General features: G+C 39.8%; 1 protein-coding gene across 1 annotated transcript in view; it reads right to left on the minus strand.

Moving 5' to 3' along the window:
* Window positions 1-12,070: 12,070 nt before the first annotated feature.
* IPO5 (importin 5) overlaps window positions 12,071-17,582 on the minus strand; it is a 42,975-nt gene continuing 37,463 nt past the window's right edge. Inside the window, exons 24-26 of the mRNA XM_061361075.1 lie at window positions 16,674-16,902; window positions 15,004-15,145; window positions 12,071-12,216 (exon numbers count right to left, since the gene is read on the minus strand). Of these exons, the coding sequence (XP_061217059.1) occupies window positions 12,130-12,216; window positions 15,004-15,145; window positions 16,674-16,902 (458 nt within the window). The 3' untranslated portion in view covers window positions 12,071-12,129. The remainder of the gene's footprint in view (window positions 12,217-15,003; window positions 15,146-16,673; window positions 16,903-17,582) is intronic.

A 17,582-nucleotide genomic window follows, 5' to 3' on the forward strand; every position in this document is an offset into this window, starting at 1 on the left:
TTTATTTGTTAAGAAAAAAAAGGGACACTTTCCAGGAGGACAGTGCAATTAAATTAATGAAATTATTAGAAGACCATTTAACACTGCAATGAAGAAGAATTGTTTCAGTACCTGGACAAATATAAGTAAACATGGCTCTAATCTAGAGAACAATGCCATTTCTGCAGCCCCTCAGAACTTATACCATGGGTAAACACAGCTGAAAAGAGTCCCCTTGCAATTATGAAAATGAGAAGAATATGGATGGTTAAACATGGCTTCTAGCATTATCAGTCTTAAGGATTCTCATGAAATTCCATGATTTCCCTCTTGTTCTCTTCTTCTCTCCCCGCCCCAGCCAATATTTTTGCTGTGGCTTCCTGTGCAGGAATACATCTGGAACATATCAGTGTGTCTGAGTAAATCCTGGGCTCACCCCCACTTTTAAAGTGGTGGTGGGGGAACCTTATCCAGTGCTCTGTCACATTCAAGATCTCCCATGGGTCCTTTCTAACTTCGTGCTGGATGATAAACCTTTTGCCTTAATAATGGCCAGTTACAGTAGGTGGCTCAATTACTGTCTTCTCTATTGTCACGCTCTTCTGTTCTAATTTTTACAACATCTAAATCTGGCTGGAGGGAGCAACCATAAAACTTGTCAAAGCAAACATCAATCCAGCATGTGAGTTTGCTATTTCAGAATGCAGCCCCTGAAGTTAGCCCATTCCTAAATGTCAGACCAGAAGCTGGGTCTTCTAAGGGTGGTAATTTATTTGCTTCCAGCATGAGAAGTACAGCACAGTGAAAAGAAACAAGCTCATCTATTTTCTATCTGGGTTTATTATCATTAATTAAATTGCTTCTTCAAAAGGCAACTGTGAAACTTTCTACTCACAAACTGAAAGTTATTAAATAATTTACAGACACAATATTTCACTGTAGAAAGCTTAGCAGGATCTGCATACTTTACATTTAATAAAATCAAATAATCAAATTACTAGAAACTTGAAAAGCATTTATTTTTCTGCTTAACTTTTATCTACTCTGATTGTCGTCCTCAGAAACAAAATTCCAAAAATGAAAGAAAAATGACTGCTCTTAAAAGCAGAATTTAGACTAAAAAAATGCAAAGCATCATTTAATTTTGGTGATAAGAAAAGTAATTTACAACATCACAGTCTACTTTCAAACCAGGAAGGCACATTCTCTTCAAAGCTCAGGTAGATCAAGGGCATACTCCCATCAACTCGCTGACAATGACACACTTAACTGTGGGCCATGTTCTTCCCCAGCAAACACATTAGGAGGTCTATCACTATCAACACTCCTATTCAACCTGTTCTGTAACTGTAACAACTTGGGCTTTGAGTTTGAAGTGTAAGTGAGGAATCCTGTCCTATCCTGTGTCCTACATTCTGATGCTAAAAGATGTACAGGGAACAGATTTTGCTTAGTCTCTCCATTTTCTGAGATACAGGGTACAGGCAATGAGTTTTTCCCATGCCTAATTTTTTCCACCTAATATAATCATCCATAATTCATTACCATGGCTTCCAATTAGATAATTTTCTCACTTCACTCAAGAGAGGAAATTCCCTTATGTTTGTTATCACTAGTATTTTTTCTGTTTCCTCAGTTACTGGTCTGTGTGTCATGTAAGCCTGCATTCCCTTCAGCATTCTGGTGTTCCATAATATTTCAGTTTATTGTACAATTTTCTACTTTATAAATATTTTAAATATGTGATTCACTATTTGCTCTGACAATGAAACACAGAAAACAACAGGTTTTGGTTTATCAGTAATCTTTGGGACACATTTCTCCTTTAAAAGTATCTTAATTTTCTGTAGTGATCATTTGCCATTTGCAACTGAAGAGAAAGATAATCTTATTTTTTAAATATTAGGTTTCAAAATGAACAGGAGCTTAAAATATAACTGGATTGAAGTCACTCTGCTGAAATAGGACAGGCTTAACCAGAATAGTTCCCAGAAAACATCTTAAAGCAACCAGGAGTTTTAATAATAGTCTATATTAAATTTATCCAGCTCTTCATAATAAAGATGCCTATCATCTCATGCTTTTAAACCTGAAATGCAGTCTTTTCTTTGATATTGCCAGTTGCTTCACCACTGCCTGTTTAGTTTGTTCCCTGCAAGGTCTCTCTGCAGTTGTTGACAATACTGGGCATCGCACATCTGTGCTGTGCCCTATCTCCCTCTGGCACTGGGGAGGAAATCTTAATCCCTAGTTCCTGCTGTAAGATCTCCTCCTAAAGAGGCAGATCAGTAACAAAGGAGCTGCAGTGCTCGTAAAACTGCCCTAATATTAAAGTGGTTTAATCTTCTACTAGGGAAAGCCAGAGAGTCCCACTGCTTGGTGTTACTTTCTACTGCACTTTGATCCATTGTGTAACTCACTAAAATTCAGCATTTCAGATTTGCCACATTTGAATACATGAAAGATCCACAGGCTCCTTCAAAACGGTGCAGAGAAAGAAGTGACAGAACATTTTATTATGTATTTCTCCTTTGTCTTTTAGAATCCAGGTAACTATCAACAGTGCCAAGATAATGAAATAATTTTCCTTCTCAGGCCCCAGAGCGAGTGTCTCCATGAATGTTAGCACTGAGATACGTTTTACATGAAGTGATTCCTGTTCTAGTTGATCCCGTACAACCTGGGTGAAGAATTACTTATATCTCATAAAGCCCCGTGGATACACAGTGAGGAGATTCTGATTTGTATGAACAAAACTGGGGAGGGGAAAAGGAGGAGTGCTATAATGAAGGACGTGTACAAATGGCCAAGTGAAGCCTGATGAGAGCACCGGGTATCTGACAGGAGATAGAGTCAGGGAGCCTGAGGGAAAGAGTACAAAAAAAGGGACAAATGTAGAGCAATCCTTTCCTAACTGACTCTCCCAGCTTCTGACAGCTGACAAATTATGGGCTTCTTGAACAAGTATTTTCCTCAGGAGCACCTTGCTTATTAACCATTCATACACCTCCCCTTATAAACAATTGGTCTGATTTGGTTTTTACTTCCATTAGAAATTCATTTTATGCTTCAATCACAGCATCTGAAAAAATTACTTCTTACTTTCTTTTTTTTTAAAATACCCTAATACTTTATTTGGGCAGCATTTGATCTGTGTTAAAAGAAACAGTGAATTGTTCCCTATTCACCTACTCCCCTGCATTCACTGGTGTATAGATACCTCTCCTGCTTCCCTTGGACTTGCCATAGAATCACAGAATTGTCCATGTTGGAAGGGACCTTAAAACTCAGTCAGTTCCAACTCCATGGGCAGGGACACCTTCCACTAGACAGGTTGCTCAAAGCCACGTCCAACCTGGCCTTGAACACCGCCAGGGATGAGGCAGCCACAGCTTCTCTGGGTTTTTGCCACTTTTTTCCAGCCTGAAGGACCCTAACCCCTTTCGTTACACCTCAGCTGGCTGCACTGTGCACTTCTTACACTTCTGACCTCTTTCTCCACCTTTCCAGTTCTGCTACATCCCTTTTCTGGTACGGCATCAGGACTGCATTTGAGGTCCAGGCAGAGGGGCACACACAGTTGCACAGAACCGCCCTGGCAGTGGCAACTGCAGCGCCTGCAGCTCCACTGCCTCCTTAAGAAGGAAGAGAAATGGTTCCAGGGAAGACCAGCCTAGAGTCATTCAGCATTGCCCTTTTTCCAACCAAAGCGATCAATCTCTTCTACTATAGCTACAGCAACACCAGAGAAATTTAGCATTTTGAGGAAAATTGATTATGATGGTTTTAGATGACCTGATAGAACCTTACTTGTGCTTTCAAAGTTAGAGATGGTATTTCAGCATAAGGGCAAGAGAAAACAATTTAGGTGTCCACGTCTCTCAGTTTAGACACAAACTCCCATTGTTTTATTGCCAAGAAGTTAATTTGTTTGAATTTTCTTTGTTATTTTGTAAGAAAAAACATTAGCAGCTGTGTCAAAGAAATAAAATAGACCTACAGAACACAGCATCCAAAACCAGACCCTCTTTTCTATACCAATGAAAGGGACTTGAGTTACAGCAGAACACTAAAGACAACGTGGCTGAAAAGTTAGGCAGTACCAAAATTATCTCCTGCACTCATGTGAGGAGCTGTTAATTGCTTATTTAGAAAATAGGACTCACAGTGTGCAACTACTCAGAGTTCTGGTTTATGCTCAAGAGTGATGAAAGGAGTCCAGCTCCAGCAGCATGGAGGCCTGGGCTAGGCCATTTTATATATAGTTTGTTTGGGTTGTGAGGTTTTTTTTTGTTTGCTTGGTTTCTTTTCCCTATGGGTAATATATATTATGTGACAAGATATTAATAGCAATGAGGGCAAATGAAGACTCCATCTTCTCAGATTTCATATCCTTCCTCCCCCTCGATTAACCCTTTGTAACTTACCACTTGAAATGTGTTTTCTTATCACATTCTGCCACTTCCAGCAATGCCTTAAGCTTTTATTCATTTTAAGGATAGAAATTCTCACTTTTTGATGTTAATGCAGAGCCTCAGGAGCTCATACGCACGTTGGAACTGTCATTTCTTTTGCTCCCAGACTCACAGGCAACTCAAATGAAACTCGTTTCCTTCTTACCCTATGGATGAGGAGAGGTGGCAGGCCCCAGAGCTTGCCTCCATAGCAGCAAGGAGAAAGTTGCTGTGGCTGTCTCATTCGACAGCAAGATGTTTGTTTATGGGCATATTTATTATTCACACTGTTCAGTGATGGGAGAAACAGGGATAGCGGTAAGACCTGGTTAAGCCTCTATTGATTTAACACTCCCTTTTTGTTTCCTTTCTCTGGGGTTGCAGTAGGCAGTTCTTGAGACAAACTGCCTGCTCTGTGCACAGGTTTCCAGTAAACAGAAGTTACAGTTTAACACTCTGGCTAAGAGACTGTAAAGGAGCAACCTTCCCCACTGCTGGAGTATGGCTTTCTAATACTCAATTGTACCGTCTCCATCTACTGGCCGGAAGAAACTTCAGCTGGAGCACAGAACTGGTGATACAGACCTGCATCCACATCTTCACACTACAGACAAAACCTGGCAATTTGGGGGGTTGATTTTTATGGTTGGTTTGTGATTTTTTTTTTTTTTCCCAGGAATACCAACTCCTAAACAGAAAAAAAAAACCCTCTACAGTAAAAATATCTCTTGGCATTTTATTCTCAGATATTTTAAAATGGTGGTGTTGCACGATTTTACTTCAAGTAATTCAGGCAAGGTTAAATTCCCTGATTTGAGATCCTGTGTTACAATCATGTTTTACACTGATCTGCACCCAAAACATGACTTTTACTCCAGGCTTTTGCTGGTTGGAAGATTAACATTCGTTTTTAAGGTAGGATACAAATTGAATATTAAACCTTTTAATTCATTTAGATCATATCCTATCACAGTAAGATAGGATTTGATGTAATCCTATCCTGTTATTAGCATTAACAAAATGTTATTAAACAACATTTTGTTGCCAGCACATAGTACATACATGAAAAAACATACTTCAGATATATTTAAAAGTAACTGTTGCTAATTAGGAAAAAAAACAGTCACACATTTAATGCAGAAATAGTAAGCTGAAGAAATCCCTTTTCTTTTCCTCTTTCCTTCTTCCCCACCTGCAGAGGACACCAGCCATCTGCAAAAGGTGGCAAGCAGTGGAGTGGAGTTGGCAAAATGAGGGACAAGTAATCTGAGCAAAACTGGCTGAAGTTAAACTTGCCGTTCCATTCAGTTACCCCTAACTCTGGAATGCTTCCCTATGTACCCCAAGAACATCTGTGAACATGCACGTTTCCCACTTTTCTGGAAGAAAATTCCAGAATTCCATTATTCCAGCAACCATCTGGTGCCTCAGGAGAGCTTTGAGCCCTCCTCTGCTAGCAGCAACACCACATCCCTCAAAAAACTCCTAACCCCTTAAGGCATTCATTGCTTACTGTTACATTTTTATTCTCCATTGCTAAATAAGTGAAACTCAGCTACAAATACTTGTGTGCACCTGGTGTTATATTAGCACAAGTTATTCTTAAACCAAGCATGGCATGGTACCAATCCTAAACTGAGAAGACATTTAGATGCCACGGTTTAGCAGCTGCAGAAATTCCCTACATCTGAAGTGAAGTCATGGGCAGCCTCTGGAGTGGGAAAGCAAAGTCATAAAAATCAGAAGTGACTTGAACATACTAGGCCCAACCTTACCTTCTTGGAAACATACAGGGGAAATCACATCACTGGCGCAAACCAGAATCATAGAATCATAGAATAGTTAGGGTTGGAAAGGACTTTAAGATTATCAAGTTCCAACCCCCCTGCCATGGGCAGGGACACCTCGCTCTAAACCATATCACCCAAGGCTTTGTCCAACCTGGCCTTGAACACTGTCAGGGATGGAGCATTCACAGCTTCGTTGGGCAACCCATTCCAGTGCCTCACCACCCTAACAGGAAAGAATTTCCTCCTTACATCCAATCTAAACTTCCCCTGTTTAAGTGTCAACCCATTACCCCTTGTTCTGTCACTACAGTCCCTAATGAAGAGTCCATCCCCAGTATTCCTATAGCCCCCCTTAAGAGGCTGGAAGGCTGCTATGAGGTTTTTAATAGACTTTTCTTTTTAAAAAAGACATTTTGAAAGTGGACCATGATAGACTAGAGGTAGGAGAATATTTAACACTCAGCAATCAAGAGCACCAACAACTGCACAGTCTGCTAGACAAACCAGTGCTGGAAGTGACCCTGCAGGAAAAGTAACTTGCTTTCAGTGAAGTCAAGGATAAACTTGCTACATTTGAAATGATATAAAAGTGAAAAGGCATCTCAGAACCAAAGACATTTCCTAATACATTCTTGGTTAGTACCTTTAAATTAATCCATGGAAGTTTGCAATTTTTATTTTCCTATTTCAGAAAATAAACAAATTAAAACCACCATACCCAACACACCATGGACAAAAGCACTTGTTAGGTAATAAAAGCAAAATCTGGAACAGAAGCCAAGTAAATATTTACCGATTCCATAGTTGAAAGCTGTCATTAGCAGGATACATTAAAATCCAGATATGCATCCCAAAAATGCTGTGTAATCTCAGCTCTGGAAGAATGATTGGAAAGGATCTCACAGAAATTGTAGAAACAGTCTCCTTGGAGCAGAAATGGCCAGTCCTTGTCTCTGAACTAAAGAGATGAGTTTCACCCAACTCCAGCATTGTAAAAGCACTCAGAGATCATCATCCCAGGCTTCCACTCCCAGGCTGATTTTCTTGACAGAATAGCTGAGAGGCTATTTGGTTTATTCTCCACCAGATAATTAGAAAGATCAGAGTGAATGCTACGATCAAGACCTGTGAACTCATGAAGACCAAACATTGAGCCTCATGGGCTATGAAGGAACAAGACACTGCCTTTGAAAAGCAAATACACTGATATAGAAAAGTATTCTAAAACTCAAGGGACAAACGCAGCTTTCTACTGGAAAACCAACCATACTGTTACTGAGCTTAGCATTTTGTATTCAAAGATACAAACCACGCAGCTTTCTCATGTCTTCAATGGGTCTCCAGTCCTCACATCCCTCTTGCCTCAGAAAAGATGCTGTAGAAAACTAGACTTAACAGCTTCTAGGGCTACAGCAGTGGGTAGTGTCTCCTGAATGTGGCTCTTGTGACAGAGGAATTTAATTCAGTAGTGGCACAGAGGCACAAACTTATCGTACCTGTTAATAGTATGTTAGCCTGAGCCCAACATAACCCAGACAGAAATCTAACTTGATGACAAAAGGAGGTATCTATGGAGGTAGCTCACACCCTCCAGAAATGGGAGCAAACACGCCTCTAACTGGTGGTTAAATAGCAAGTAATTTACCTGTCAGTGTGGAACACCTCAAGAACTGGCAGAATCTCCTGGGGAGCTGATATAAGGAGGTGGTATCAGGGCTGAACTACTTTTACAGAATGGATTTTTGTTTTAATTGATCTATTTTAGGAGCAGGAAAAGGATACCAGTAAATCCAAGTGTTTGTGAGTAGTTACATTACAGAACAACAACTGAGACTGTTCAGTGAGCCACTGCACTGCCAGTAACAAACACCATCCCAAGAACCATCTGAGATACCAGCAATTTCTGTCAGCACCAACTCACACAGTAGTTGTGTTTGGTCTCAAACACTTCCTTATGACAAAACGTATCATCACCACCCATTTCCCTTCACCTAACAGGGCTGCAGACAAATATTTATGCATGAACTTCATGACAGACACCCAGTATCAGGTGAGATGAATCCCATTACTTTTATCCAGTATTGAGCCCATACCTCTGAAGTCTCAGCAGAGGTTAAGCTGTCCCAAGCGATGTTCTTTCTTGAAGCAATACAAATATCTTCATGATACTCAAAAAAGGGAAAGGACGTTTACTAGATAGAAACTTAGATCCTGTTTACAGCTTCCTGGAAAACAAATGCATTTCTTAGAATCTAAGAGACTATCAAGCCCCATACAAGTAAGTACAATTGACAAAGTTAGCAGACTAAGAGTGGACTGAATGACTAAATAACAAAGGCCAAGGCTGCTCCCCAAATACGCACAGTAAAATACCTACAAGTATAACAAAATGCAGGGTGGCATTCTTAACACCCTCATTGTATTTTGAAGACTCAATGTATGTGTATACATGTATACACAGAGCTGTTAGGAAATTCACCATCCTTCATTTCATCAAAAATCCTAGCTGTGCAATCCATCTTACTCTCATGCATATACTCCACACATGAGACTGAAGATTCTAGATGTGTGGAGAACAATGGACATTTGGTGTAACAACAACCATTCTATGCTGTGGAATACCAGCCTTTGCACTCAGCATTACTGTGAAGCCTCTGCAGAGACAAACCGATGACAGAATGCCACAGCTCTACATAAACCCAGTGTCATGAAGTCTGCAAGTCACTTCCTTGCAGAGAGTCTCGGGAAGATCTTGTAGACAAAGCCAGGCAAAGGAAACTAGACATTTATCTGCATATTTTAGTATCTCTCACAAGCAACCTAGAACTGCAAACAAAACACAAGTAGTTTCACCTTCAGAATGATACAAACAGGTGAGAGTCTAGATGGGAACTCACTTAAGCTCCAGGAGACGAGCTGGAAAGCAATGCTTGTGAATGCTGGTTACTACTGTATGCTTAAATAAGCAATATAACTGCAATTCTGGAACACTGGAAGTTTTCTAGTTGTGTTTCATGTTAAAAACTACTATTTCAAACACTTTTGTGTGGATGACTAGGTGGATTTGGTACCTCTTTGTTCAGCCAAGGCAGAGCACTCCTATTGTCTGTGATGCTCTACACTAGATTAGGTACATCTATTACCTAACACCATGGTAAAGCATTTTGATAAAGCATGGTTGGAGCTATACCCAGGAAAAGTGGTCAAAATAAAATCACAGAATGGTTTCCTGGTCCACAGGAAAGGACCTTAAAACTCATCCAGTTCCAACCCCATGGGCAGGGACACCTTCCACTAGATCAGGTTGCTCAAAGCCGGGTCCAACCTGGGCTTGAGCACTGCCAGGGATGGGGCAGCCACAGCTTCCCTTGGCACTTCCCTGTGCCAGTAGCTCACCACCCTCATAGCGAAGAATTTCTTCCCAATATCTGATCTAAATCTATCCTGTCAGTTTAAAGCCATGATGACCCTTCCCATATCCATACCAGAGTTAAATTCCTTCAGCTCCTTCCCCAGGATGACTTCTTAGATAAAGCTATTGTTCTATACTTTGGGCAACAGTACTTCAGTGCTGTGGAAGATGAAGAATGGTTGACTGCTTAAAAATCCTGTTCTGCATCAACTAAGGAACCTGAGAAGCTAAGATTATCAATTCAGAGAGCTTTTAAAGAAGTGGATGGGGAGGGCAGTGTTTCTGAAGCTTGCACAAGTTGAGAAAATGCTACAGAAGCTTTCACATTAATCCTGATCAAGTTTAATGAGGACAAGCAAGATGAGACCTCCAAGTATGCCCTGGAACAGATCTACCTATCAGGCTGGCACTGCAGCTCACTCACTGATAAAACCTCTTCTTTGGTAAAATGATTGTTAACAAGGTAAAAGCAACTGCGCGAAGTTGCCCCATGCCACCTCCAGCACACAGAGCAACCCCATCTCCTGGTTCATTGTTCTCATTCACTTGGACCGAAAGGAAGGAAAGAAGATTAAAGTTGGTCTGTAAAGAAAGCAATGCAAATGCTACTCTCTTGCATTACGGGGCCAAGGTTGATGCTAAATGTGCTACTATCTTCTCCATATTGCAGCAGTCCAAAGAAGGGGAAAGAGAGAAACTTTGAGTACAAAAAGCAAGCTGCAGGAAAAAATTGGCATGGTTTAGGCAGAAATTTAAAATAAATAATTCTTAAAAAAAAACCAAAGCCAAACACCATAAACAAGAGAGATGATATTATATAGCACAATTTTTGCAGTTGGAACCAGCGTTGAGGTAACTGACTTACTAGTTCTCTCACATTACCAGTATTTTACCCTTAACAGAGCATTCTCCAGATACATGAATACTTGGATTTCTGCAAATACAAGATTAACAATATTTAGCGAAGTAGAAACTGGGTATTTTGTTACACTGCTTGAGCTGCATCTAAGACTTCTGCATCAACCCCTACAGTGAAGGAAGTCTGTGTCGCAAACGTCTGGATATAATGGTGCCAGGCTGGTCTTGGTACCCCTCATTCTGTATTGGGTTTGGATTTTGAAACATTTTCTAAGGCAAAATTGATTTAGTAACTGAGGAATTTGTTACATGTAAAGTTTTAGCTTTTCTTGTTCAAAAGGAGGAAAATGTAACACCCTCTTTGAAAAGATTTTCATGTTTTAAAAGACTATTGAGATTGAAGAGCACTGCAGCAAACAACTGAAGGTTTTAAAACCCAATGCATGTAACTAACATCCTCAAAGTAACAAGTCTGAAACTTCAGAAACTTCACTCCCCTTCATAGAGTACGTGATTTCTCACACTTACTTTTGCTGCTTTGACAGCCGGTAAATATCACTCTTGCAGTACCAAAAAGACCTGGAGAGGTTTTTGCTTCTTTCAGGTCAAGCCATCAGCTTCAGGATTGTTTTAAACAAAACACAGGCTTCTGTAACAGTATCAGCGGCTACCAGATCACGTTGTACATTTGCAGCTGGAATAACACTACATTTTATAATGTACACCTTATGCAGTGAAATTGCATCTGAACACGAGAAACATCTTTAAGTCAAGATATGTAAATTTACTGTCATAAAAGGAATGCCATTAATTTTCCATTCTACACACTCAGGTGAAAAGTTTGTTAGAAACAAACAAAACCGCGTAAAATCTGTAAAGGCAATAATATACAAAGTTCCAAATATAAAATCATGACTTGTATAGTTTGTCACTTGCATCTTTTCACAAGAGGAAATTAAAAGAACCACACATCACTGAACTTCTACACAAGCTTCTTGTGTTTCAATGTCATTTATTGAGGAGTGAATGAGATACTGTCAGACATGCCAAAGAGACTTCACATTCAAGGGCTGGAAGCTGAACAGCTTTCCTCATTGAGTCACTGTTGTTTTGGGGATCTGAAAGTCCGATCAATGAGGTCTTCATGCTTGATGTTTGTCTTCAGTTTTTCATCTTCTGATCTACTAACTTGTTGGGCAGAAGGACATTTTCTACCCTACCAAGACTCACACTCCAATTAATACAATTAACACTAGATGTAGAGAAACGTTTATCTGTTATAACGTATGTCTACTGCTGGAAGTCTTAAAGCTGTTTCTTAATTCATTATGTCTAATGAGAAAATTCAACTTGTTTCCCTTTCACCATCATAGGGATGGCTTATACCGTTAGAAAAATACTCTTCAGTGCTATTGTAGGGTTTACAGGAAACATCTTCTGTGTTGTGGGATAGAAACAGATTTAAACACCGTTCTGAAAGAATGCTTCTTCTTGCTGCCACTGCCTGTAGGTTGCAGAAGAATGGCCTACACGCGCTACAGTTCGGTTTTACTCAAAAAAGAAACAAAAGAAACCTAAACAGTAGGGTAAACGTTTATTTGGAGTTAGTTTTCTTGCAGGTGATAATTAAGGCCCTTCAAGCAGAGTTCAGTAGCTCCTGTATGGCTGCCTGTTGATCTGCATTGAGCTGTGATATGCATTCTGTCCACAGTTGTCCAGATGTCTGGAAAACAAAATGGGAAGTTGCCTTTAAGCAGGCTGTCAAACTTCTAAGGCACACACTAACCTTTCACGTTTACAAATATATACACATATATGCCAAAAAGAACAGACTGAAATTTTCAGTCACACAATCCTACACATGCTTAACTAGAGAAGCTCTGAAATGCTAAACAGAGGTGAGCTCTGGTTAAACAGCAGTGGAGTAATTCATTGGAAACTCCTGGGAACTCCCTATAACTAAGTGGGTCAAATGACAATTGACACTCTTAAGTTAACCACAGCCTAAACCATTTGCTGCATTTTGCACACAAGTTGAAAGATCAACCCTCAGGCGAAACTGAACCATGTCTAAATGGAACAGTATCTTTTGGGCAGGTGCAACAGTTACATTCACAGGAAGGGAACGCTGTGATACCATCATGACAAGCTACACACACTACATGTGTATATGCAAAATGCCGCTGCCCACACATGGCATTACTCTTTTGGGAAAGGAATAGGTAAATTACTTCCCAGAGAGAACAGAACACGTGCAGTAGCATCCATCTGGGTAAGCAGAAACCCACACTTTGTTGCTCCTCAGTATAACTCATCTGTGTTACCATAGCCCTCAGCTGAGATGTTAGCTTTTAAAGTCACCATCACTCGGGACTGGTTCTAATGGTACCAGAAAATGCTGTAAATTAGAAAAGGCTGGGAAATAGGATTTATTCACTTATCAACAGAAGCTGGAAGCAACTGGCACCCTACTTTCTATAGAAGGATGATGATACGAAAAATTGCAGGTGACTGGCTGTAGGTTTTTAAATTAGCTTCTGTAATAGCAGTATACTTGAAGTAAACTAAGAAATACTTTAATTTATATTTGGCATATTTTACATTCAGCTCTACTGTAATTCCCTTTTCTCCCACACTTTTTAGGAAAAAAAAAAGTAAAAAATGAATTCACAGAATTCAAAAGAACTTGGAAACAAAGTCTTCAAGTTGGAGTCTGGGTTTTTAAACAGCATTAGGCATTTTAGACTCTACATGTGCAATGGATTACTGCAAAATCAAATGTGCTCTTCCAGCACTTCTGACACACATTTAAATTAATACTCTACTGAAATATTTCTGGCCTGAGAATACCTAAGCACGAGGACGAGTTTATGTTTCATTCCAGCTATGACTATAACGTTGCTCATGTCAGATGCTGGCAGTGGAAAAGCTTACTGAGATCATTAGAAAAAAGTCTGCTGGAACCTGGGAAGCAGCAGCAGCATCTGGCTGACTGTTAACAGCCTTTAAAGTTCCTACCATGGTATAAAACATTCACAGTGCTTAACCCAAGCCAAGGTACTATGTGTGAAGACAGAAAGGGTTGGTAACACTATACTAAAATTGTATTTAAAAAACAAAACAAAACAAAAAAACCCAAACCCATGACCTTTAAGATGCACAGTCTGAATGTAAATCATTCTCCCAGTGCAGAAGTCTTGTTTCCATATTAATGTTCCTACTATTCCTGGCCGAAAAAGGACTTTGCTATACACAACTGATCTCTACATGTATGGGCTACTGTATTGTTAAAAATCAACTAACCTTGAGCATTTAAGGTAAACAAATGCATTTGCATACCCTAATACAGAAGTTCCATACCCAAACTAAGCACTAACAGTACGGATTCATGTCTGTCAGTCAGAATCTAGAACAGCCACTCACATCACTTTCACTTTGGAACTTTGCTCGATTTCATTCTTTTTATGCCTTCAGAGTTTTAATAGGTCATTTTCTACCAGACATAACGGATCTCACAGGTTGACATACTCATCTAAGTGAATCCTTTCAAAAAATCAAGTATTCCTGAAGTTCTTGAACCTGAGTTTTGCCAAAGCATGCAAGGTAGAATGGACAACAATTGAACTGCTGCTGCTCCAAATCCTCTACATGTTTTTATCAGCTCTATGCTTGTGCTGTGATTTTCTTGCACTAAATCCAACACAGCACGGTATCAGCTGCTAGAAAGGAAAACATCCCAGCAGTAATCAGGACAGCTCACCAGGCACACTGCTTAATATCATTAGGTGCTGCAACTGTCAAGTGTGTCTACACGATAACATCTGGCCCGGGGTCAGATCTGCCTTATAAGCCCTATCACAAAACTGTAGAGAGGTGCTGCTTAAATACTTAAGACATCACCATCAGCCATCACTGTAAGTATCTGTTACAGCATAAAGGAAGCGAACCTTGAGGCAGCTCCCCAAACGTAGAAAAACATTGAACAGCTGCCTATATCTGTACTGGATTAAAGAGGGCAGTAGTAAAATTACTTGTGGCTTGCACTCATTCTCTAGCAAAACTCACAAGCCTCTACCGTATTACTAGGTCACCACAGGGTGCTGAGGACCCTTACAGGAACCATACACGTGTTGGATCAAATACCACCGTACAGTTCATTGATACAAGGATAGGCAGATTTCTTTCCAAATTTTAATTTCTGGCTCAGAAAACACAATGAAACAACCCCACAAACAATCTATACTGGCTAGTACGTTAACCATCTAGCTGCATGAATTTTCTGTTTGCTTTTAAATTAATAAGCTTCTGAAGTTTATCAAAAGAGATTCAAGCGCAAATGCTACCAAATTTTATCATCAATGGTTCAAGGAATGCCCAAGGATCTTCAAGATCAGTGGTTGAAGCACTATTCTTTAAGGAGGTAAGGCTCTCAAAACTTGTTTAACAGTTTGGTTACTTCTGAAAGCAGATTCCAAATGTTCCCTTCACACCTAAGCAAGCATTTACTTACCTGCACTTGGCGCACAACATTAGCCAACCGCTTGATACATGGATCTTCATGTTTAATAGCTTCATGAATTTCACCATCTGCTATTATACCAAATATTCTGGGAAGGTTGGAATTGTTGGGACCGAGGACAACTGGGTTGTTGCTGTTACAATCAAAATATAATACAAATAAATTAATGTGTAACTTTAAAAAAAGTAAGCATTTTCCATGTAAGTGGAGTGATTTTGAAATTTTTATCCTAAAGCTGCTTATTGACATTTAAGCTTCACACAGCTGAGTAAGTACACACAGCTTCATTGCCTGCTGACAGAATGTTCCCTCTCTGGTTAATATTTAACCAGCTGACTCTTTAATCGGCCCACACTTTATCAGGGAAAAGTTCTGAGCTGTACAGAATGGATGAGCTCCATGCAGGCAGAACTGTAAACAGCGTGACAGAAATACCCTGCCTAAAAGGGCTTGTTCCTCCCTCTCGTAGTGCTGCAAGGGGGAGGAGATTGTGTTACTGGCATGGGGAGAATCAGAGACTGCAGCTCTCTGCCAGTACTCACAGACAGCAAGCAAGCAGTTCTACTCCCTCTTCCCAGCCAAGTATTGGAGTAAAGAAGTTCTGGCAACCAGGGATCTGGGTGAAAAACACTACCTACTTCCAGCCCAGCTACCTACCACTGCTGGAATGCAGAAGCTGTGAATGTAGGACTGACGGAGATCCAGGGAAGTAACACTGCAAGGCTGAGCCATGTGCACAGAGCTGGGTACGGAAGTGTGCTAGTACTGCAATTCCCAAGTTCTACATACATCTGTATATGCATACGTGTCAGTATTATTACAGTGCCTCTACACAATAATCAGTCCAGGGATCTCAGTTGCTGCTACCACCTTGCCTTAATAAAGCATCAAGAGATACAAGGTATCCACATAGCAGAAAAGACTATAGGAAGTCTAAGTTACTTCTTTTCAATTTTTCTAAGATATAACGGGTGTCAGCCACAGCACGGCTCTCACATACTGTTTCAGAAGCTGACATTCTTCCACTCAATTATGAAGTGCAACTTGTACCCACACTGTAAGATTATCTTTTCTTCCTCCACTGACTTATTGGAGGGAGCACAAATCTAAAGAATAAGCTGTGGGACAAGATGCTTTCAGCAACAACTGAAATTATTATTACAAACTTAAGGGAGATTGCACTGTACCATGAATTTCTCTCTATTATTTCTCTACTTCATACTTTTTGTTGATACTAAAGCTTCTGGAAAGCAAAAAGGTACAAATCTACTTTAAAAGGTTATGAAAAGAAGGCTGCAAGGACATGTGTGCTGCTCTTAAGTAAAAAGGCTTGATCAGTAACGTTAATACGTAAACAAAATAACAAAAAATTTCCTGGAATTTTCTGTATAAGTTCCCAGCTGATAACTTTCTCATCACATACATAAAAGTAATCCCTGGCTGCTTTAATAAAGCCATACAGACATTAGTTAGGATAAGAACACTATTTAAAAAAAAACAAACCAGCAACAACATAGTGGGTCAGTTCTGACTTTCCAAATTCTCCTCCCTAAAGCATGTGCAAATTAACCTGGCAGTTTCTCAGATTTGGAAAAATGAATGCAAGGGAAGAATCTGCAAACAAGCTTACTTTCTGCATTGATGTCAAGACTTTGTCTTACCTCTCAATCAAGTCACACAGATAATTGAAAGTATAAACAGCTTCTTCTTTATCTTCATGAAGAGGAAGCCATGATAACCAGTGTGGCAGGACTTCTTCAACATTTACACAGTCAGGCTTGAACTTCATTATCTTTCCTACAGCTGAAATGCAGTTCTCTGTTGCATTGACATTCTCTTTGGTTTTGGCATCCGGTGACTGAATGACTCTCACCAGCAATGGAAGCGCCTCTAATTGTTAGATAAAACAAGAAGAAAGTTTATTGCACAATCAATTTTATGTTACGAACATCACAAATTCCACATGTATGTGGATTTTTTTTTGCAGCTAAAGCACTAAAATACAGTCATCCCAATGTCCCACTACTTCTAGACTTTCATTGCTCAAAAATCGTATGAAAAATGGATAGTTAAAGCTATGCAAGGAAACATTAGAAAACGGCTACTGCAGAAGTCTGGATCTGCTTTACAAGTTCACAAAAAAAGTAAGAACCTTCCTGTGTAAGTCTGATCTAAAAGACATTGTAGTTTATAGTAAAAAATTAGGTAGAAGCATTATTTTTTTTTAATCTAACAGGTTTTAGAAACACAGGACGATGAAAAGCACTGATGGAGTGACATTCACATTAATTTGGACTGTAGCGCATGTCTACACTGTATACCTGTACATCTAGTGCTTGTGCACACAGAGATATATAAAAATATGTATGTATGTACACATACACAACTCCCACCATTAAAAGGCGCACTGGGAAAACCTCATAGGAGAAATCTCATCTGGTGAACCCAATGGGCACAGTTTAGATGTAAAAGAAAAAAAAAAATCATCAGGGAAAATGCCAACCAAATTCCTTGCTAGGTTAATAACAGTTCCATTATTTTAGGTCATGCAGGTAGCCACAGGCACACTT

The sequence above is a fragment of the Neopsephotus bourkii genome, unplaced genomic scaffold (assembly GCF_033783945.1).
Source record: "Neopsephotus bourkii isolate Nb327-2 ecotype Australia unplaced genomic scaffold, CSIRO-AGI_Nbou_v1 NB_1052, whole genome shotgun sequence".
Taxonomy (NCBI): domain Eukaryota; kingdom Metazoa; phylum Chordata; class Aves; order Psittaciformes; family Psittacidae; genus Neopsephotus; species Neopsephotus bourkii.